This window comes from Mus pahari, chromosome 4 (assembly GCF_900095145.1).
Source record: "Mus pahari chromosome 4, PAHARI_EIJ_v1.1, whole genome shotgun sequence".
NCBI classification, from domain to species: Eukaryota; Metazoa; Chordata; class Mammalia; order Rodentia; family Muridae; genus Mus; species Mus pahari.
Genome location: NC_034593.1, coordinates 67,899,377 through 67,924,068, shown reverse-complemented (window position 1 = coordinate 67,924,068; position 24,692 = coordinate 67,899,377). Strand labels below are relative to the sequence as shown.

Sequence of the window (24,692 nt, the reverse complement as noted above, 5' to 3'; positions counted from 1 at the left end):
TCCAAAGGTACCCAAGAGGTGTTCCCCCTTCTCTGAAGACCTTGAGAGTGGGCAATTAGAGGGGGCAATTGGTGCGGGTAATTGGATGATATATATATTAATTGGAAGGACAGAAAAGAGTGGAGCATGTGCTCTGGATGTAAAGAGAATAAAAGTAAATTATTGGAAAAAAGAAGGTATATTGTCTGGAGTATTAAGAATAGCATAGGTAATAATATAATATAAAATAAAATAGGTGTCCAAAAGAAAAAAAAATACAGTGTGAAAAAGTTACAAAGCATATAAAGAAGTTTGATTTTCATCACTGAACAGTTTTTGTAATATTTATTAATTCAAACATTAATAAAATAAAATTTAAAATGTTAGTTTGCTGAATTGTGCTTCCCTTTCACACAGAATAATGCAAATGGTTTGATAATCTGATCTAGTTTTCAGTGCATTTAAAAAACAATAACAGGTATTGTTAAACTAAAATGGTTAGCTGTTAAAACATGCAAACAGCAAATATTTAATAGTGATATTTCAAAATATGTTATATTCTTAGGACAAAAAAATGTGTTTAATGGGCAATGTGGGACTGCACATGAGAAGAAACAGAACATCTGAATCAAGACTGCTTCAATCATATAACATTTTTACCGTTAAGCTCACCTAGTGAAAAAATTAAACTAACTTTGGACGCACTAATTATTCTGTTCTCAAACATTAAAATGACTTGGCTGGTGTTTTGGGTGGTTTTTTGGAGGGTCCTTAATTTCCTGTCTTCTAGAAATTTGAGGGACCCAAATCACAAAAGCACCGCACAGTTCCATCAAGACACTGCTACATGGTATAGAGCCCCCTCCTCCAAAGTTGACCATACTTTGAGCTTTTTTCAACTGAAACACAGAACAAAAATTGTTTAAGATCTTGAATGGTAAGAACCATCACAGGATCTTACATCTAGCACTTCAAACAACAAATTCATAAATGTGTTTCTTTCGAAATGTAGATGCTAATCTCTGGAGGACTATTAAGGTGTTTATATTCTCCACAGGAAGTTCTTTGCATGGTGTCACAGAACAAGTAAAGTGACAAAAGCTTAAACTCTTACCACTCCATAGTTCTGCAAGTGATGTCCCTTTGAACAGTACCCTACAGAGACAGCAATGTCATGGGGAGTATTCTGACTGTGCTTTCAGATGCACAGCAGTGTGGAATTCAGTGGGCTGCTCACTGTATATGCCTGGGAGTACTTTGTCCACTCCATAAGAGAGATTATATTTAAGTAAGTATTTGGAGTTTCATAGATTGCAAAGTAGTTGGATTAGAAACAGAACAAAAAGTAAAGGAAAATTGTAATTGTCTCCAGGAGAGTAAGTTAAAGCACTATGGGGAAACCTGCTGTGATCCTATGCTAAAGTTCATCAATCTTGCACCCAGGCATCTTGCTCGCTAATAAAAGATGCTAATAGAGTACCAATGTGGATTTCTCGAGGGAAAATGATTTTTAAATGAAGAAGCTCATAAGCTAAATTAGGAATCTTAGAGATCCATGCCCCATATGCTGTAAAAGGCTCTGAGTTCAGTTTTGCCTCTCAGAAGGCTTTAAGTAGGGGTTAAATGCAGAAATAGAACTTCTGGCCATGTTCTACAATAGTGAAGCATAGCAAGACATGGGTCCTTGTTACCAAAGGTAGTAGAGTAGCCAGCCAAATGAATACCCTGGATTTTGTTAAGACCAGTAGCTGGATACAAAGACAGCTACATCAGTTAGCATTAGTGTTAACTTCATATGAGGTAGGTGAGACTGAAAGTCCCTGAAATCCAAAAGTGTGAAAAGTTAGAAGTCTGAAAAGAGTTTAAACATTTCTAAACTTATTTCATTTGAATCTGAATCCCTTATCCTGGAAGAGAAATATATTTACTTGAAAGTCATACCCACCCTGACAAAATGAAATTCTGTGTACAGCTAGTATAAATATAGCAAGAGTCCTGCCTATCAGAGATACAAAACAAAGGGCAAAAATCAAACAAGGAGATGAAAGAATAGCACAGTTCACTGAACGAATCCTTGCCAACAACTTTCCCAAAGTCAGAAACCTAATGTAAGCTGACATTGCACCAAAATTGAATTTTTATTTAGAGCAAGCAAACAGCACCTTTTGAAGAATTTGATGGAAGATTCAAAGTGTATCATTTCTTATCTACACTCCAGTGATCCATACTCTGTGTTGGGAACTGAACTGTTACTATCTTAATGTTAAAAACGACTTTGAAAAATATCATATCGATGTTTATTCTTTATTCATGAGGAAAAGTGATTCCAAAAGATTTCTCCCCCATAGCTCATATCCAAGAGTTATCCTCTAAGATCAAATAAGACAGGTTTAATTTCTCTACTAAAAAGAAATGTTTTCAAATATCCAAACAGTACCTCTGACCTTATCATTAAATGAATAGGTACTTGAGATTATATTTATCTTCTATAACCTTACTGATAAATTATTCTTTGAAAAGTTTTTGACAAACAGCAAAAGGAAAACAGTGTTTTGGAAAAATTGAAAAATAGGGATTAATGTTAAAGTAGGGAATAAATAAGATGTATCCCTCTTTAAATGTACACAAAAGAGAATGACTGGCCAAGGTTCAGGTAAGGACCATTTTATTAAATTGTTTTACTAGTACTGCTTGGCCATGTTGATGCATAGCAGCTCATCATGAATATGCACCTTGTCAGGCACTAAGAAACAGAGGTGAAGCCCACCACCTATAAACACATGACTAAACCATGATATCCAAATGCTTAACTAAATTCTAATATAGATGTGGTGATGGTGTTTATGGAGATAGCATCTTCAGTCTTGTGAATATATGCCAAAACTCATGTTTCTCAAGAAAAATAAAATTCTATCTCAAGAGTGTAACATTGAAATCTAGAGGGAGTTTTCTATCTACTCTAAGATTCATACTCAAGACTCCACATTCACATTGATTTCAGGTTCTAAACTGACCCACAGAAGTGTTAAACTGACACATCCACTCTCACCAACACAGTCTAGTGGAGGCCAGTTCTACTAATAACGAACTTCATACATTAGCCCTTAGCTTTCAATTCTCAGAATCAATATTTTAACACAAATTTAGATTCAGAAAGACAAAGAGAAGATATATGGAAGGAGAGAGTTTGAGGAATGAAGGAAGGGAAAAAAGGAGGGGGAAGGAGACAGAGAGGGACAGAGGAAAAGAGAAAGATATGGACACAGAGAAAGCAAGAGAGGTAGAAGAAAGACAAATGTCCCTAATGAAACATTGTCAGCATGCACTATACTCCACTATCTGCACATAAATTTACTTAATAATTAGAAACCTGAAGTTGCTTAAGAGTATATCAAAACATACACATACTTACTGAAATAACCAGATTTTCTATTTCAGGCAAAGATAAAATTACTTCATGTAATAATTATATGATTCATTATTTTCTGTCCCCATTTATGATTGCTTCTCATTCTAGGGCATTGCTTTCAATTGTGAATTGCATTCTTTATACATCAATAACCAGCAGCATCACTGGCCTCTGATGGGCTGGATGAAGACTTAATAAAAAGTCCTAAACCATGATATTGAATGTCTTCTTTAGTAATATGCCATGACCTTATTAGCTTTAAGTAAGGCTATCAGGAAAACGTTTTCACTATATTTAAAATAAACTCATTTTGAATGTATAGTATGTGAATAAATTTGTGTGGATAAGATAGATAAAATGAACTAGTGTTATATATTTAAAAGTATACACTCTACAAAAATTATTTATGCTCAGTTTTCTTAAAGAAATGCTGTCCTCATAACCTGTAGATGTTTTAAATTAAAGAGCTGAACGAAGTTATCAAATAGTGTGTTTATTGTTGAACTTTCATGTTATCAAATTCATTTTAAAACAAAAAGTATTAAAATTGAAAGATGTGTTCTTATTTCTGTTCTCATATATAAAAGCTTCATGAAATCATAGACAGCATTATAAACTTTGAATTTTCTTCCATCACAAGTTATACATAGACATAGGCTTCATTGACTTTCCAAAATATAATTTTATTTTACTTTCATTAAACTGCAAAGCAACTTTTCAGGTACTTGCCTGAAATCCAAGGAGCTTTTCACTGGGCTTAATGTGCCTCTGAAATTCACATTCCGTGGGTTGTATCACTTTGATTCCATCTTCATAAAAAACATAGAACATGTTCCCAATTCCCAGACCTTAAGAGTAAAACACATTTCAAAACTTCAAAACAGAATTATCAGAAACATTTACAAAAAAAGTACAGAACCTATCATCTCCCTGGCAGGCATACATTTAAGTAGTTGTATAATGCTAATAAAACAAATGACAGGGACCTCCCTTGCATGAGACACACAGAGACATTTTCTGAGTCATCCTGATCTGCAGTAAAGTGAATCCCTTTGTATAAATCAGTACATGTTTCATTTGTCTTCAAATAAGTACTAATAGAATTATGAACCTTTTGATACAGAGACAATAAAAAATCTTCCTTATCTAATTAATGTGGGTATCAGTTAAGGGGTAAAAGTTATTAATGAAGAATAAAATCTATTGTAATATTTATCATAGTTCCCTATAAAGAAAGAAATTTCACTCATTTAGGCAGTCATTGTGTATAAAGACTTTTATACACAAAAAAGACTAAATGTACTAGATATTGAAGAATATATACCATTAAACATCCTATACAAAGGTTTTAAACATCTATTTTAATTTGACAGCTTCGAAAGTCTATTTCTTCAATCTAAAATGAATTTATTAAACTCTTTGTACAAGAATCTGTTAAATTTTAAAAATAATCATTTTAAGTTCTGTCCATTAAAGATCTGAGTACATTGTTATAAAATATCCTCCCTTTTCATGAATCCACAGGAAGCTGAAAGGATGCAACTTATTACATGGGTAAAGTTGGAAGTAGTCTAAACTCTGATGCTCTTACCACATCCTAAGTAACACTTGCCACTAGAGAGTGCACATTTGCCTGAGTCTTCCATATCCTTATACACACTAGTTTGAAAGAATACAAACCTGTACAGGTCTCCCAAGTACAGAAAAATTCTGTCCCAAGAAAATATATATACATATATTATAGTATATTATAGGCTACACATATTAATGAACACCTGTCCCAAGAAAGTGTGTGTGAGTATATATATATATATATATATATATATATATATATATATATATATATATATATTTTCACAAACACAAACACATACAAACACACCTGACCAGTAGCTCACATATCTTCACATACATGTGTCTGGGAGTGTACAAACCTGTCTAGGCACCCATGTGCATAGGCTTATCTGTTCTGAGAGAGTACACACCAGTTCTGAATTCTAACATATTTATTCACATCTGTCCTGGAATCAAACACACCTGTTCTGGAACCCATATTCATGATATTTTTATAATTCTAAATTCAGTCTCAGCTTATAGTCAACATACTCAGCTCTAAACCCATGGATTTTCCTTTTCTAACACAGGACAGCCAGATTCTTTTTTCCATTCTATTGTTTGCTTTTAGAGACTGTGCTCCCTAGGGATCCATCACATCTACAGATACCAAACCCAAGACACTAATACTGATGGGAAGAAGTTCTTGCTGACTGGAGCTTAGTATAACTGTACCCTGAGAGGCTCTTCCAGAACCTGACAAATACAGATACAATGATGGAGACTCCAAAAGAAGAGTTGGGGAAGAACTGAAGGAACAGAAGGGCTTTGCAACCCCATAGGAAGAACAACAATATCAACCTACCAGACATTTCCCTGCCACCAAGAGTTCCCAGGCACTAAACCACCAACCAAAAAGAACACATGGAAGGGCCTATGATTCTAGCTACATATGTAGCAAAGGATGACCTTATCTAGCATCAATGTGGAGGGTACAAGACCCAGCATAGGGGAATGCTATGGCACTGGGTGGGGTGGGTGAGTGGGTGGGAAAGCACCCTCGAAGGAGCTGGGGGGGGGGATGGAGGATGGGATGGGAAGATTGTAAAGGGGAAACCAGGAAGGGGGATAATATAAACAAAATAATTAATTTAAGAACCTAATTTATTCAATCAATGTATGCAATGTATTAAATTATATTTCACACATTCTTTGAAAAATGAGGGCTGATACTGAATTCTTGATAAATTGAAAGGCAAAATATTGGTTATTTTTATAAGTTCTTAATTCATTTATAAAGTCTAGAGTAATTCATCTAACTTTTAACAAGAATCATTGACTCTGAGTCAATTTGGTTAATTATCAGTCCAGTGTCTGGTTTTGCATCCATGGAGGGACAAAATAATTTCCTAATTAATACAAGAATACATCTATGGAACATAAGTCATATTTCATGTTGTAAATCAGCCATTACTAAATAGAAAAATAATAAGTTATAGACATGTGGAATTGTATTTTTCTATTTTCATTAGCAGGAGAAAATATAATTCAAAGATTAATTCTGACATTTTTGGTTTTCATACATAGGCATAAGATGTTTATATGTGAACTTCATGTAATGGCTCTTTTGGATGAAAATTATCCTAGATTATTTCAACAATAATCTGTTAGTTATAGTTCCCCAGAATGCAACATTAAGAGAAGATATTACTAAACAGTAAAGAAATGACAAGACTTCCGTAGCAAGCACATTTGTCACAAAAAAAAACCCATAAGAAATAATTCACTACTCGTCAGCTTTATGTATAGCTATGTATAGCTATGCATAGCAGAAAATAAATTCCATATATATATATAATAAGGCTTGAAAAGTAGATTGCTATTTATACCCAAAAATTTATTTGTATCAGTAAAGCCTACATGTAAATATTATCTAGATTGATACATGTTATACTTTAATAACTATCAATTTATTACTATCAGATCCTGCATATTGCTATTGAAATTTATAATCAAGCATAACCAAATCATGCTGTGCTGTCTATCTGAGCTGTGCAGGCACCTCAGCACTTGGTATTTTTTAAAATGCTTCTCTCAGTTGTGAATGAGTAGCCATTTCCTTTGAGTTTCTTCTGACAACCTTCATCAGTAATTGAAATTCATTTGGAACTGACAACTAGGTACCATACAGATCTCCTAATTTTCTTGAACTATTTCCATCCCTTGACTCTCGATTCTCTCATTATAGTTTTTTAAACTCTGATTTTTGCACAGCATACTCAGTGGGATCCCACTCCGAATTACTGGACTGTTCAATTTTTGATTTGAACTGTTCTTTAAAACACCAGTTTACCCAAATCACACATGTAAGCCCACAAGAATGCTGTTTACCTTTAAATATGAATTCACACCAGTAATTTTATAAATCATAAATATACCTCAGGATGCCAGTCACAGATGAAAAATAAATATTATCAAAAGTGGTTTACTTTGTTCTGTTCATTTTAATTTTTTCCAGGAGAAAAATAATCCTCTGGATTTATGCAATCATCATGAAATTTTGGTAAAGAATGATAATTGTGTGACAATTGCCCATATTTAATTTAGAGGTCATAACTGTATCACACAGCTATTAGTATTAAATGAGATATAGGGTCACAGATTTAGCAGAATGATTAGCACCCAGTAATATTTAAAAATAGTTGCAAATTTCATGATGCTCTCAAGAACAAGATGGGCAACGTGGGTGAGAAGTCAATTCATCATTATGCTTATTTTTTCTTGAACCTAATTTGGTCCCACATTCTGTGTTAAACTTCTCACTTACCTATAATATCCAGTTTTATATCATTTCCCCAAGAATTCATGATCCCACTTAAATTTAAGTTTTGATTTTCTTGTAGTATGTTGTTTTTTTTTTTTTATAGTTTGTCACTTCAGAGTACATCAAGAGATTTCTGTCCATGTTAATAGTGGAATAAAATGCCATTCTCATTATTCTACACAAGCAGTGTACTGCTCTTGAATACTATAGCACATGATGTCATCTGAGTTATACCAACTCGATTCATAAATATTTAAGTAAACTGATGCCTACTATTAAACCCATCATAAAAATATTTGAAAATTTAATATAATTTAAGTCTGCTAATATATTTTTGAAAACAAGTTAAAACAGAGATTACTTTGATACCTAAACCATACAAGGACCCAAACAAAAAAGAGAACTCGATACCAATCTTGCTTATGAATATCGATACAAAAATACTCAATAAAACTCTTGCAAACCGAATCCAAGAACACATCAAAAGCATCATTCACCATGATCAAGTAGACTTCATCCCAGGAATGCAAGGTTGGTTCAATATATGAAAATTCACTAACGTAATCCACTATAAAAAACAAACTCAAAGAAAAAAAAATCACATAACTATCTTCTTAGAAGCATTAAAAGAATTTGACAAAATACAACACCCCTTCATGTTAAAAGTATTGAAGATATCAGGAATCTAAGATCCATACCTAAACATAATAAAAACAATTTATAGCAAACCAACAGCCAATATCAAATTAAATGGAGACAAACTTGAAGCAAACCCACTAAAATTAGGGACAAGACAAGGATGCCCTCTCTCCCCTTATCTATTCACAAAGTGATAACAAAAACAATAAGACAACAAAAAGAGATCAAGGGATACAAATTTGCAAATAAGAAATAAAGGTATCACTATTTGTAGATGATATGATGATAGTATACATAAAAGACCCCCAAAATTGTACCAGAGAACCTCTCCAGCTGATAAACAACTTCAGCAAAGTGGCCAGATATAAAATCAACTCAAATAAATCAGTAGCCTTCCTTTATACAAATGATAAACAGGCTGAGAAAGAAATTATTCCTTCACAATAGCTACAAATAATACAATATATCTTGGGGTAACTCTAACAATAACTTCAAGTCTCTTGAGAAAGAAATCAAAAATCTCAGAAAATGGAGAGATCTCCCATTCTCATGGATTGGCAGAAGCATGGTAAAAATGGCCATCCTACCAAAGGCTATCTAGAGATTCAATGTAATCTCCCTTAAAATTCTAACACCATTCTTCAAAGATATGGAAAGAGTGAATTCATTTGGAAAAGCAATAATACAAAGAATAGTGCAAACAATTCTTACCAATAAAAGAATGACTAGGGGAATCACCATCCCTGACCTCAAGATTTACTACAGAACAAAAGCGATAAAAACTGCATGGTATTTGTATAGAGACAGACATGTTGATCAATGGAATGGAACTGAAGACCAAGAAATAAAGCCACACTTACAGACATTTGATCTTTGACAAAGAAGCCAAAAATATACAATGGAAAAAAGAAAGCATCTTCTGGTGCTGGTCTTTCTGGCTGCCTGTATATAGAAAAATGAAAATAGACCTATACTTTTAACCTTGCACAAAACTCTAGTCCAAGTGGATCAAGGACCTCAGCATAAAACAAGATACTCTGAATCTAATAGAAGAGAAGAATAATCTAATAGAAGTGGGAAAGAGCCTTGAACTCATTGGCACAGGCAGAATTTTCCTAAATAGAACTCCAAGGGTTCATGCTCTAAAGTTAGGAATTGAGAAATGGGACCTCATGATACTGGAAAGCTTCTGTAAGTCAATGATATGTTCTTTAGATAACATTTGGCTTCCTTTCTCGTTTGATTGTAGGACTCAAAGTAGTCTTTGTGCATACTAAGTAATTGGTCAAATGTAATGATGTCATATGCCTCCTGGGTAACTCAAACAAGTTAACTTATACATCCTCAGCATTTATTCCAGTACTAATGTGTAAATGAATATTAGATATAGTATATGTAAATGATACATACTGCTATAAAGGTGAAGTAGTCTTGAATCTAAGGTTAAAGGTTAGTTAATCATATCATTTTTAATTACATTATACTTTAATGTGTGTCCAGTGCTGCAGCACATTACAAACCCACTAGAATTCCATAAAGCCTTCTGCCATGCTAGCTCCAATAGCCTTTGTGTTTCAATTCTATTTCTCTGTGTTGATGGAGACAAGCACATGTGTCATGTCTTTCCCAAATCAAACATGAGTTTTGTTGTATATAGTGACTCTAGAAATTAGTTTGTGATTTCCTAGTTCCTCTGTACTCTCATTTCCTTCTCTACAGAAGTTATAGAAGACATAGAAAGAATTACATGCCCTCTTATGAGCAGAAAGTATTTCTAATCTACTCTGAACATTTAATACAATTTTCATGCACTGGAGGACATGTGGCTGCAGTGAGTACTTGTATCTAGCAACAGGAGATAGAACACTGACAGAGTGATTTTTTACTCTGTTAACTCTGCTATTAATTATAAACAACATATATGTGATAAATTTTCTTTCTATATGACTTAAGTCATTTCTGGATATTGGATGCATATTGAAGTTAATAGAATCAGGGATCTTGTAGGGATAATTTTTCTAGATAAAACTGCCAAATGACCTTATATTTCATAAAAACCAGTTCATAACAACTTAAAATTCTATGGTGATTTAGTAATCGAGGTGTCTTACTGCATTTAAATATTTATGAAATATTTTATTACTTAATACTATCTATATTCACTAGCTATAAATATACATTTTCATATACATACAGATTATATATCCAAAGCTCTCAATATCTTTAGTTAAATATGAATATCACCATTTCCTTCCTTGACTAGAATATTTGTTTGCTTATTTTTGACATATTTTTACCCTTGTTTGTGTCATGATTTTGCAGCTAAAACTGAGGACAATCATAATAGTATATGAAAATAATGCTTTTATATTATGCTTAACTAAAGTAAGACTTTCTTACATATAAGGTCCTGGGGTTTAGTCCCAAGAATAACAGAAAAGATGTCATGCTTATTCTTTCATTTTTACTGTAAATATTTCTAGAAGTGATGATGTCAAGACTTTTCCAGGCAGTAGTAGTATACAAGAGTGGATTACCTCACTAGTAGTGCTTTTGCTAGAATGATTTATATTAGAGTTGCCTTTTACTGGCTCAAATAATCCAGTAGGTGAATAATTTTGATATTAATATCACATTATCATTATGCATTGATTATTATAAATTAATAATGGTGACATTTATAATAGTTAAAATGTGGATTTTTTTCCCATGCACTATAGCTTGGTTTGCATATCAGATTAAAGAGGGAGAGCCCAGTGTGTGTGTGTAGTGCCATGAGCGGTGGCCGGCTCAGCAGAGAGAGCACAGTTCATTTAATTTCCCCGATAGTCAACTACTAGACCCAGATCTGTGGTTGATGATCTGTTCTACAGCTGTGGTGCTCTCTATCACAGTGATGAGTTGAAATAAAATTTTTAATGTCCAGATCAATATTTATTTGCTTTGGAGAGGAAAAAATGGTATAAATAAACATTAAAAACATGTCCGTGCTGATTTCAGCATAATTGAGCTATGTGCACTCAAAGTGAAATATTTAGGGTGCATAGAAGGGGCACACTTTGCCGGAAGTGCTTCAAAATTCCCATTAATAAAGAAGATCACAAAGAAGTGCTCAAGAGACTAAGGACAAAGTCACAATGCTTTCTCATTCTTTTCTTTTACTGTTTATTTTTTTAAGATTTTTATTTATTTATTATACGTAAAAACACTGTAGCTGTCTTCAGACACCCCAGATGAGGGTGTCAGATCTCATTACGGATGGTTGTGAGCCACCAGGTGGTTGCTGGGATTTTGAACTCAGGACCTTTGGAAGAGCAGCCAGTGCTTTAAACTGCTGAGCCCTTTCCATTGGCAACAGAAGTGAAAAGGCCATCATCCACAATTTTTGTGACTAAGTGAAGAGGACAATAAAAATTGTGGTCCTAAGTTTTATTGTATACCATTTATTCAGTTCAGACTACTGTTATAAAGCAAAGAGCAGCCCTATGAATATTAGTAGAAGTTATACTTATCTCAGAAATAAATATGAAGACTTATACCAAGTGGTAGACCTGTGCTCTGGAATGAAACTCTATTTAAATTATCCTTCAACTTAGTAACTCATTTTATATAAAATAATATTGTAATTTCATAAGACAGTTGGATAATTGTTCTTATTTAGACTAACCCAAGTTTTCTATGGAAAGTATGGTAATTGTGATTGATTTTACCGTCTTGACCTACTTTTAAACTTTTAAAACTTCTATAATGGAAGAGACTATTATTAATGAATCTAAGTGACATGAAATAATAAGTACTATGTTTTACATTTACTTTAGGTATGTGTATGGGGGGGGTGGATAGGTGTCACAGCATACAGAAGGAGGCCAAAAGGACTCTTTACAGACGTTTGTGCTTTCCTTCAACTGCATGGGCCCCGGGGAATAATTCAGGTCATCGAGGTTGGTTTTAGGGGCCGTTAACCACTGAGCTACTTTTTTTTTTTTGAGCTATTTTTCTATCCCATACCATTAATAAATTATTTAATAGTGCTAGGCTTATATGAAAAAAATCTGCAGTAAAATCAAGTAAAATATTGAATCAACATGAAAATAATCCCAATATTGAAATTAATTATCATCTGCAAATCTACTAAAAGTCAAGGGAAAAAAAGCCACAACAATATAAAAATCAATTGAATTTAGTACCTTCTTCTCTCCATAATATGTTAGCTACTGCAGCATGCCAAAAAAGAAAGAGAAAAGAAAATCAAGTCAGTTAAATTTAGTTGACTTGTGATATGAATAATTATTAACAAGGTTAAAATTCTAGGGGGAAAAAGACAAAAACATGTGTAAGTGATGCTGGGCACCTACCAGGCATCGGGAGCGCAGCAGGAGGTGAGGTTTGAAACAGTCTACTTTTTGAGACAAAGACTTTGGAATGGCCTAATGACACACTTATTTCACTTAAAACTAGAACACTTAAGTTAGTTTTCTAGGACCACATTTAGAGGAATCATTGATAGTTAAAACCATTTGTTAACAGTTTAAAGTAAACAAAAAAGTTATTTCCCAAGGTTTGATAATCGGTAACATACATCCAAAATGTGAACTACCCAAAATGAAGCAGATTTATGGAACACAGTGGATTCTAAACACAATTTGTAGTTATTTTTATGTAACACAAGCACTCATTGATTTAAACCAGGCAAAATGACGCTATATGTAAAAATATTCTGCTAACTTCTGGTCACACAGAATATTTATGAATAATAGGGTTATTAATTATTAAATAGAGACTAAATAAACAGTTAAAATATTAGTAGAGAAATAATGGAAAATGCTGTTCACTTCTATAATTACAAATTCAGTCTTTATAACTTTTGTGACTAAACAATATAAACTAAACAAAGGGTTAAATAACAGAAATTGCAGGTACATAGAATTATTATCTGAATGCTTTGACAGGTTCCTTTTTCTTTAATCAAAGTAGCACATGTTTAAAGCCAAAAACTATACATTTTTTTTTCAGTATTTGTTTATTTGATTGATTGAACCAGGGTCTCACACTGTAGCCTGGGCTGACCTGAACCTGATCAGGTAGACCAGGCTGGCCTCAGGTAGAGCAGGCTGGCCTCAGATACTCAGTAGTCTTCCTGCCTTGGATCCTTAGATGCTGGTAGTACAGGTACAAGCTAGCTTGTCTGACCAAGAAGTACATTCTGTGAGAAATGGGAGTTATGTTCTCATAAGCATTAAATAAAAGTACATATAAAGTTTGTCATACAAGGAAGTCATTCAGGAAGATAGAAAGTAAATGCTGAAAAATTAATATTCTTCTTCCGTAAAAAATAGAATACACTAAAAAATTTTGTTCCCCCATGAACACTAGAGTATATTGATGATTTCCTGCTATACAAAACGTAGAACACTACTCTTATTAAATATATGCTTGCTTTCAAGACTTGGACTCTGAATATTTTATATATTTAATATAATTTTCAGATGTTACATAATTTAAAAGTGCAAATAACAGTGATTAGAAGTGCAGAACACTGTCAAGGTCAACACATAGTACCCATACCTTATAATTGGTTACCACAATGTGTATAAAAGGTCACTTTCACTCTAATTATTTTCATCAAATAACCAAGATCCCTCCTTTTCACAGATTGCCATAGTATTTTTCAATGTTTGTATGAAATATACATAAGTAGACAAGTATTTTTGATCCATTCATAAGTATATTATATGGAAATAAAAATTTGTACCATACTTCTTCTTTTACATTGGCATATTTAGCTAGTCTTCAAATATTCCATTTTGTAAAGTTTCAGAGTATATATTTTTCTACCATTTAAAAGGTATTTAATTTTTTCATCAGTATAAAACTAAATATATTTCTGGAATATGAGGACAGCACAATATGATAGGGCTCCACAAACTTCTGTCAGTCATAAAGATATGTACTATGTGCATTGCATAGCTAAGGTATGTGTATGATTGCTATGATGTTTGCCCTTTTACTTAGCTAATTCCATTCATACCTATTCCTCCATGATTTGTGGGTATTTTTACAGTTTTTGAAATTTTTAGGTTATAATTACATTACTTTCCTATTTCCCTTTCTCACTTCAAACACTTTCATAATCATGTTCTTGCTCGTTTTCAAATTTGAGGCCTCCCTTGGTCCTGTGAAGTTTCAATTCCACAGTGTAGAGGAATACCAGGGCAGTGAGGTTGGAGGGCTTGAGTGGGAGGAGGAGCACCCTCATAGAAGCAGGGAGAGAAGGGATCAGATACAGGGGTTCCAGAGGGGCACCCGAGAAAGGGGATAAAATTTGAAATGTAAATACATAAAATATTCAATTAAAAAAGGGAAAAATTGTGACCACTTTTTCATTAGTTGTTACTTGTATACAGATTTATATGCATATACACTTAAATAAATAAATAAATAAATATATATATATATATATATATTCTATATAAATACAATATATAATATGGAAAATAATTAATACAATATGATATATGATCAGTATATATAATGTTACTTGTATGTATGACAATTCAGAGATGACCATTCATTATTGGATAACTGATAGGTGTTCTCTTCTCTTAGGAACTGTCTCTGCCAAGAGATTTCCTGAATGTTCTCAGCAGCATCATAACTGTATGTAAAATTCCTCATAGAGTTGGTTCAGGTAGATGATTACTGATATGTGTCTTTGTGCAATCAAGTATGAACAAACCTTGCTAAACTAGAATAGTTAAATATAAATTATAGTATATTAATAAGTTTGAAAATTAGCCATCTGAAAATATCTTTGCACATATTATGAGCAAACGTTACACGAAGTTATGTCTTCCTGAATCATCAACCAGAGTTCTTCAACTAGCAGACTTTTAAAGAATAATTTTATTCATTTCCTTACATAGTAGTTCTTGTATGATACCTAAAGCTGCCCTGTATAGACGTATTTTATACTAAATAACTTGTATTCACATAATCTTATTAAAGACTTAACTTACTCCATAATATGACATAAAAGTAAAAAAGTTTTAATCCCTTGGAAATAATTTTTTAAAAACAATATAAGCATCACAGTTCAATACTTAGTTACTAAAAACTTGAATACAGGATTACAACCAAAGATAATAAATGACTTCTATTGAAAATGCAGATCAATAGGACAGATACCGGGCTTTGGAATTTTAATACTCTATTTTTTGTTTTTACTGATTTCCCTCACTTTGTATATTAAGAAACTGAGATTCTCTTTAAAGTGATGGTTCTCATATTTCTATGCTCTATAAGGAAGTACATTTGCAGAGTAACAATAGCAAGAAAGTTAATTGACATAATGCTGTATCTGAGTACACAACAGCTGTTTGCTTTGTCTATGCCTACTTAAACTGTCTGGGTTTCATCGAAGGACTTCTGTTCCTTGCCTTTCTCCTTTTCTGAAAGCTTACAGCTTTTTATGGCTAGAAGACATTTTTTTTTGATGAAGTGCATTTATGTGAGCATAACATTTAAGCTAAATGTGTTATTGTCTGCTTTCCTTTTAGATTTAAGAAAATGACTTAACGTTTACATTACCAAGCAAATGTAAAAAGACAAGCTTAAAATAAAACTTTAATGTATCTTAAAATATGTATGGTTAGCGTTATAGGACATGAAACTTCTTTGAATGTACATATAGGAAATGAAATAAGGTATTTTAAAAACCTATTTTTAGGCTAGAAATATTAGCTATGTCAAGTTCATTGCCTTCCACATTAATTGCCTGATTAAAAGATACATTTAAAGGAAACTAATTGTCTCTCTAATCTGAATGAAAGAAATTCCCAGTTGTTAGAGTCCAAACCTGTGTCTTATTATAACCGACTAAGCTGCAGTGGCTGGTATGTCTTCTGAAGGATAATCATAAACCAGCCAGGAAACGGGAGACACAGGTTGAAAGTGATGAGGTAGTAGAATAATACAAGTATTGGGTTGGGGACTGGGTGTAATGGCAACAAGGAACTCTAAGTAAATGAAGAGTAGAGGACAGACACCTTAAGATTGCACAGCAGATGATGGTGTGAGGTAGAACCTGTACCCTGGAAAATAAGAGTATATGCAAGCCAAGAAAAGCACCCATGAGATGGTGTAAGTCACTAATTGTCTAATGTAGGTTCTTAAAATACTAAATAAGAATCAAGGCTCTCAAGATACTGAAGAAGAATCCATCCTGACCACTACATAACGTCAGCTTAGAGTTTACAGTTGTTTTAAAGTAAGAAAAAGTTTATTCAAACACAGCAAGAGTACTCCTGGCAATTAATTCCAGGCAAATAAATCCCAGATGAAGTGAGATCTGTGGCTATATAGATAAAAGGATTGAAAACAAAACAAAAATAAATAAATACCACTACCTCCAATTAAACATATAAAATACAGAGGTTATATCATGGTATTTCAAAAAGTGTCTAATTGGTTTGAAAAAATATGGCATCAGTATGGATTGACAGAACCTCGCTAGAAGTCTCTCAACAAATTATTTAACAGCAATGTGGATGTGTAGGTCTGAGCTAGCAGCCCATTAAAGCATTAAATGGCATCAGCAGGAGTGGGTGTGTCCTAGATAACATCCTTCCATAAGCCACTATCACCTAGAGAACTGAAATGAGCTGGGAAGTCAACTTCTAAACAGGCTCACAGCTATGGTTGGCATCTTGATGCTGAATGATGGTAAGCAGTAATAATTCTTCACTGTCCCTCAGCTCAGGGCCACTCAAGTATTCTCCCACTCTTGCAGAAATTTTCCTCTGGAAAGAATTGTCTAAAGCGATCAGGAAAAAGTCATAATGCCCAGATAGAAGGCACTAAAATCTCTCTCCTATGCCCAAACTGCAACACTTAGACTTAGACTGCTTTTGTGGCACAAATGATTCCAAGCTTGGGCATAACAAGATAGAAGACTTGGTGATCGAGTGGTGAGCAAGTCATCTTGGACCTCACATGTATTAAGTATAAAGAAAACAAAGTTTATGAATACCTTTTTTAGCTAACACCCACAAATCTAGAACGCTACCACTCAACATATCCTAGACATGGACTTTCTGATTTCATCACTGTCAGGAACTGCGTATGAGCTTTCATAGTTCATCCTCAACTTATTGCTTAATGGTACTCAGTAAATGGTAACATTAATAAATATGTATTTGTGAATGACTGTAGGTAAACTGGGAGAAATGTTGGCTTGTAGCTTGACTATAGACCCTGCCATCATGTGCCAGGAGCCAAGATTACATCTTTTGTTTTTACATACCTTAGAACAGAGGAATGGAAACAGAAAATGCGGTACATTTACACAATGGAGTACTACTCAGCTATTAAAAACAACGACTTCATGAAAGTTTTAGGCAAATGGATGGAACTAGAAAATATCATCCTGAGTGAGGTAACCCAATCAGAAAAGAACACATATGGTATGCATTGATAAGTGGATATTAGCCTCAAAGCTCAGAATACCCAAGATACATTTCACAGACCACATGAAGCTGAAGAATAAGGAAGAACAAAATGTGGATGCTTCAGTCCTTAGAAGGGGGAACAAAATACAAAGACAAAGTGTGGAGCAGAGATTGAAAGAAAGGCCATCCAGACACTGCTTTACCTGGTGATCCATCCTATATACAGTCAACAAATCCAGACACAATTGCAAATACCAAGATGTGCTTGCTGACAGGAGCCTGATAAAGCATAGCTGTCTCCTGAGAAGCTCTGCCAGAATCTGACAAATACAGAGACAGATGCTCGCAGCCAACCATTTGACTGAGCACTAGATCCCCAATGAGGAGTTAGAGAAAGGACTCAAAGAGCTGAAGTGGTTACAACCCCATAGGAAAAACAACAATCTCAACCAACCAGACCTCAAAGAGTTCCCAGGGACTAAACCACCAACCAAAGACTACACATGGAGTGACCAAAACTCCAGCTCCATATGCGGCAGAGGATGGCCTTGTCAGGCATCAATGGCAGGAGAGGATCTTGGTCCTGTTAAGGTTCGATGTCCCAGTGTAGGCAAATGCCAGGGCAGTGAGGTAGCAGTGGGTGGGTAGGTGGGGTAACACCCTCATAGATGCAGGAGGAGGAAGGATGGGATAGGGTGTTTGTGGAGGCAAAAATGGGAAAGGGGATAACTTTTGAAATGTAAATAAAGAAAATATCCAAGAAAAAGAAAAAAGAAAAAATATATACCACAGTGGTAATGTAATTAGAAAAGTAAAATAAGGTGCTTAGAAAACATATTAAGCACATGCATAACAACAGCTGTTTTAGAAGATATTGACTATAAAGACATATAAAGACATATCATAGAAAAACTCAAGATGATCAAACTGTTAAAAATATATCAAAATTGGAGCATTGGAGAAGAGTATATTGTAATCTAACAATATAGCCATCTCTGTTTCTTATAAACAAAGAGATAAAGCTATTAGAATAGCAGAAGAACAGGTAGATATTAATTAGTACATATGCTAATTAGGATATTACATGTGTCTCTAAAAATGTTGCATATACTAACAATTTTGTAAGAGACCATTATTTATTTATAACACTTCTTATTACTGAACATGTATTTTAAGCTCTATACTACTTATGTGAAATTCAACCTATGTTTAATACGGTTATATAATAATATAACTTTACATACAAATATAGTTATAAAAAACATAGAGTCAAAATAATATATGTTATTTAAGGAAATGGACATCTTTAAAAATGATTTTTAAAGATAAAATAACTCATTAGATATTTTGTACAAAAAGGAACAAATTGTAATTTCAAAACACGTGAATTAAAAAGACTGATGTTTCACCATTCTGGGAAACACAATTTCTAGTTGAGTAAAATTGGCATAACATTACAGTTGTACAACAAGAAATAGTGAAGGGATATAAGGTCAACAGAACATCAACAGGACAATCTCTGAAGTAGGTTATACACGTGGCTTCTGGAATCATTAAGAGATACAAGAAAATAACTAAAGCACATTTGGTATCACATTGAGTGAGCCATGCTTCTATTGAAAAAAAAAAAGATGTTAGTCCTATAAAACAAAAAGCTTATTTCAAAGTAAACTTGAAGAACTTCCTCCTGCCATATTTTTGAAGAAAATATACAGTGTACACTGTGAGACATAAAAATGAGCTAGCATTGGCTTTGCGAGCATCAAATAAGACAAAATTTTAAAGTGCTTAAAACAGTGCTTAGCATACATACAATATATGTGTACGTGTCTATGAACATGCAACACATTTACATCTGCATAGATGTATACATATTTTTAAGCCAAATCATATACACAGAAACATCTTCAAAGACAACGATGCTTTGTTTGTGACTGGAATATCAAGGAACCTGAGGATTTTGCAATAATGGATAAGCGCCTGAGCAGGGGACTTACAGAAATCATGTAAAGCCTTAGGTTCCATTTATATAACAAATACATACATGGATTTTCAAACAGAGCACACCTGCATTCTGAGCACTCAAAAGACAGAGGCAGAGGGAGTTTAGAGACTTCATAGCTGTTTTGTTTCCTATCTCTAAAATTCAAAGATAGGAGGCAAAACTTTGCAATATAGTTTACTGATAGAAGTCTTACAAACATGCACAAATCCTGAGTTTTGTCACTCGTACCAAAATAGGTAAGGGTTTTCTCTTTGGACCATGAATTTACAGAATATCAGAGAAACACGAAGTTCAACAGAGCCAAAATATACTTGGTCATTTTCAAGCTACTCTTAGAAAGAACAACACCTGCTGTAGAACTACATGAACTATTATTGAGTTTGCCTATATGAAACCTCCTTGAAAGACTGCAGGAAAAACTAGCCCAAGTCAAGGTCAGTCATGGAAATTAAAACACAAAATGTTCAAGGCCAGATCTTGATTAATGTGCATACATTAATAATCAAATTGCACATAGATTTTAGAGGTGAGTTTCTAAGCATAGTAAATATTGGTATCTAAGACTGAGTAAAGGGAAGACAGTGCTGCCCCACAAATTTAAACAACTTAGAAACTGTGGTTTATAATATCTCTCTATTGTGCCCCTTGAAATATTAATGCTTCTATTCTTGGATGACTACTTCAAAATGTTTCCCAAGAGAACAAATACTGAAAAAGAGCCAAAGGAACACCCTGCCTGGTTCTTCTGTAGTCCTTCCTGCATCTCTCCACTTTGCCATCCATGCTTCCGTAACTGCAACATCTAACTAAAACGAAACTGAAGCCAGCTGCTTTATCTACTCTTGACACCAGAAGGGGATAAAATGAGCAACATTGCCTGCTCAGACCACCCAGTGCTCCCAGAGACTAGACCACCAACCAAGGAGTGCACCGGGAGGGATCCATGGCTTCAGGTACATATGTAGCACAGGACGGCCTTTTCTAACACCAATGGGTAGAGAGGCCGCTGGTCCTGTGGAGGTTTGATGCCCCAATGTAGGGGGGTGTTGGAGCGGTGGGGTGGAAGAGTATGGGTGGATGGGGAACACCCTCATAAAGACAAAGGGGAAAGGGAGTATGTGGAATGGGGGGGGTTGTAGAAGGATAACTGGGAAGTAGGATATCATTTGAGATGTAAGTGAATGGAATGATTAATAATTAGTAATAATAATGAGTAACAGCAGCAGTGACGCATTGGCTGGTGAAGTAATGCAGGCCACAAGCGAAGTGGGTCAAAGATGTTTATAGAGAGGATCCACCAAAAGAAAATAAGCTCAGACTACTAGCAGAGTAGGGAGAAGCTTCTGGAAAAAGAGTGTTGGTATCTACTATGAGGGTTTTCTGTGCAACATCCCCAAAGCACACACACTCTAGAACTAAAGTATTATCATGCATGGTGTATGAGATGAAGCAAGCACTTTCCCTATTTCTATGGCAATACTTTCCTCTAAGCTTATATTCCTCACACTCACACTATTGGACAGAAAATGACAAAATTTTAATAAAACTATAAACAAGAACTTAATAAATTTGACCAGTAATAAAATATCTAAAATGCAAAGGAGCATATTAAATAGTTGTAATATCTAAAATTGATCAAGTAATTTACAAAAATGCTTCACTTTAAACTATTTTGATAATAAGAAAAAAAGACTAAATTGTTTTTTCTTTAACAGTTGCACATCCAGAATTTATTTTTTAGAGTTTTATTCAAATGTTGATTTTTATCTATTGTTTAAAGCAGGGCAATAGTGATAATAACAACTATATGAAACATCTGAACTGTTTGCATGTGCTGGACACTGTCAAGCGTTTCAGATCACCAGATCCTCTAGATATTTATTTATACTAATATCTTCAATGACATTAATTGTGCCAAAATTAAATCTAAAAGTGTAAAATAGCATATGAATTTCTTAAAATTCAATCTAGGAAGTAAATAACTGGAATTAAGGGAATGTTTTGAAAGTCAATGGATGCATTGGCCCAGAAATTTTCTTGAACATTACCCAAAATGTATTTAAGTGAAGCGCTCCTGCCAAAAGTATCCCCTCACAAGGTTTGTCCAAGTCACATAGGCACATGGAAAGTTACATGGATGCTCTCCTAGGCTTCGTCACAGCAGGCTCTTTATGGTGTGGAAATAGCTTTATGTTCACAGTGAACTAAACAAACATGAGAAGCCTGAAGACAAATATTTAGTCCCTGATTATTTTTATATGCTTATGCATTATGAAGTACTCTTTTTAGAAATATTGATTTTCTTCTTAGGAGTCTGAGTAAGCTAATAGAGAAAATTGTAGTAGCTTTTAAAATTCTGNATTATGCCTAACAATGGTTAGAAGATGGACAGAAGATAAGCCAACTCTATACCATGAGCCCACATTACTGTATATCAGCAGAGATGTGTACAGAGTTTCTAATATAGATGTTCCTCTGAGATTAAACAGAAGATACACAAGAAAACTCTATTTTACTAACATGGAGATTGAAATTAGGCAAACTCCTACTCAGATGATTAAAAAGAAACACACAAGATATTGTTATATTAAAAGTAAAATCCAGTAAAACAAAGAAATGAAATCTTGCATATTTTGGTAAAACTTACAAAAAGTCTCAATAATAAATGAGTACAAATCTGGTTTACATTTTCAGAATATAACTGTCTTTCTCAATGTGAACCACTCCAGTCCTGCTCTATTAGTCTGCATTAATTTAGTCTTGCAAATTACAGGTGATTATGTAGTAACAATATTACAGGGTAATCCCAAAGGCAACCTAATGCAGAATGTGCTTCATGATTCTTCCCCAGCTTGAATTTTCTCTTAGGTCTCTAACCCACATGGAAGAATTGATCAACTTATTTTAACTGGTTTCTGTTTCAGTGACTCTCACTCTGGTCTTAGTGGTTATAATGCTATCATGTTATACAGTGCTTTATTATAGATGCATCCTGGACTAAATTTGAGGCTTTTGAATATGGAGAAGTGATTTATTCACTGTTCAATACACATCAGCAACATGTTTGTTCCAAACAGATAAAACCATGAATAAACCAATGTATTGTATTCCATAGATATTTTATTCTCTGTAAAATAAAATTTCTTACTGAGAATCTAAATTTTCTGAGTGCTCATTTTCAGATGCCAATTAATAAATAAATGGCAAAGTCTAAGGTTTAATAATTCAGACAATTTTCAAGGTAACTAGGTTCACAGACATTTATGTGACATAAATTAGCCATGCATTTTGTAGGCAGTAGCAGAAGGATCATGAGTTGATATCAAAGTACAATCAAAGTCTTCTCTCATAAATATTATATTAATCAAATTAAAGATATTGTAAAGAGTTTATGCAAATAAAATCAAATTGTTTGTAATGGAAATTTGAAAAGGAAATGCAAAGGGAGCTTACTGTAAAAACAATGAAAATCAAAAAATATTTATTTTTTCCTAAATAGTACCAAAATGCAAAGCAATCTCATGACTCTANTGTGTGTGACCTCTGTCTATGAGGTGTATGAAAATTAAGTCCAGAAGTTTATGCCAATGCTATTTGCAAAGGATGCAAACATGAGAGTGGTGGCAGCCGTCTGTACCTAGTTCTGTTCTCTGTAATATAAATATCTCTTCTGCAAATGTAAATATCACTTTTATTTCTTCAGATGAAGTGATAAAAGGAGACCTTTACAAATTCGTGGTTTGAGGTGAGCTAAGAGTGGTTCTACCTATCTCTAGGAGTAGNCCTAGAAGCTTCTAACCTCTGTACAATCTAATCTTCTACAAGATTGGGCACTGAAAGTTTCAGCATCTGGCCTCCATCTGTTAACCTAGGCCTAGAATATTTCAGCCTCTAAGACTTATTGATGCATAAACGCATGCTTTCTAGTTCACCCCGATCTTTGGTTGGCTAGGTCAACTCAGTTGTTCTGGCTCAAACTCCTCTCTAGGCTGACTGATTCAAATTGTCTTCTCTCCACTTCTGATGGATTTGCATTCCTTGGAAAGATTGCTTCAAACTCAACCGTTCTTGTTCTTTACTAAACTGAACTGATCTACTGAAATTAGTCAACTTTCCCTCACTGTTATTTACGTAGCCCCTCTTTCCTGTCTATTCTTATGAGAGTTNTGCTTATACTATTTTTGACTCATTCTGTTAAATCTTTCTCTGATTCATCACTTTGTCTGCATCTAATTAGACATCATTTTTTTGGGAATAAAGGTATGCATTAAAGGCTTGTTTGTATTCCAGCCAGAGAGACCAATAGTATATACAAAGGCTGCCTGTGTTCTAGCCAGAGGGATTAAAGGCTTTTATTCCAGCCAGGGTGATTAAGGTATGTGACATGTCTACATTCCAGTTGGATCATATCTTTGGATGCAATNTGTTGTAGAAGCAGCCATGCTGCTGGATTAACATTCCACCACAGCTTCCATGTTCAGTGAAATTTTGTTCAGCATTTCTTATTANTGTAAAATTGAAGAGCTACTACCATTTGGTTTTAGTAGATGTTCCCTTTAAAATTAAGGGGTATTTCAATGTGAATCAGGGCATTGAAGATTCANACTTCCTTGTCCCTGAAATGTCCTCTTAATCTAGATGGAAGTTTGCATTTTGGTTGTAGATTCATCTATATTGTATATTTATTTAGCACATAAATAAATATAAATTTATTTAGCACATAAATTTATTTAGCAAATAAATAAATATTGTATATTTATTTATCTACTAACCCATATATTACTTGTATTGATGTGTCCCTAGTAAACCTTTTAAGGATTAGGATTTTTTTTTTCA

At 33.9% G+C, this 24,692-nt stretch overlaps 1 protein-coding gene across 1 annotated transcript in view; it reads right to left on the bottom strand.

Moving 5' to 3' along the window:
• Fstl5 (follistatin like 5) overlaps positions 1 to 24,692 on the bottom strand; it is a 592,626-nt gene that overhangs the window by 72,510 nt on the left and 495,424 nt on the right. The window contains exons 11-12 of the mRNA XM_021196212.1: positions 12,593 to 12,619; positions 4,118 to 4,236 (exon numbers count right to left, since the gene is read on the bottom strand). Of these exons, the coding sequence (XP_021051871.1) occupies positions 4,118 to 4,236; positions 12,593 to 12,619 (146 nt within the window). The remainder of the gene's footprint in view (positions 1 to 4,117; positions 4,237 to 12,592; positions 12,620 to 24,692) is intronic.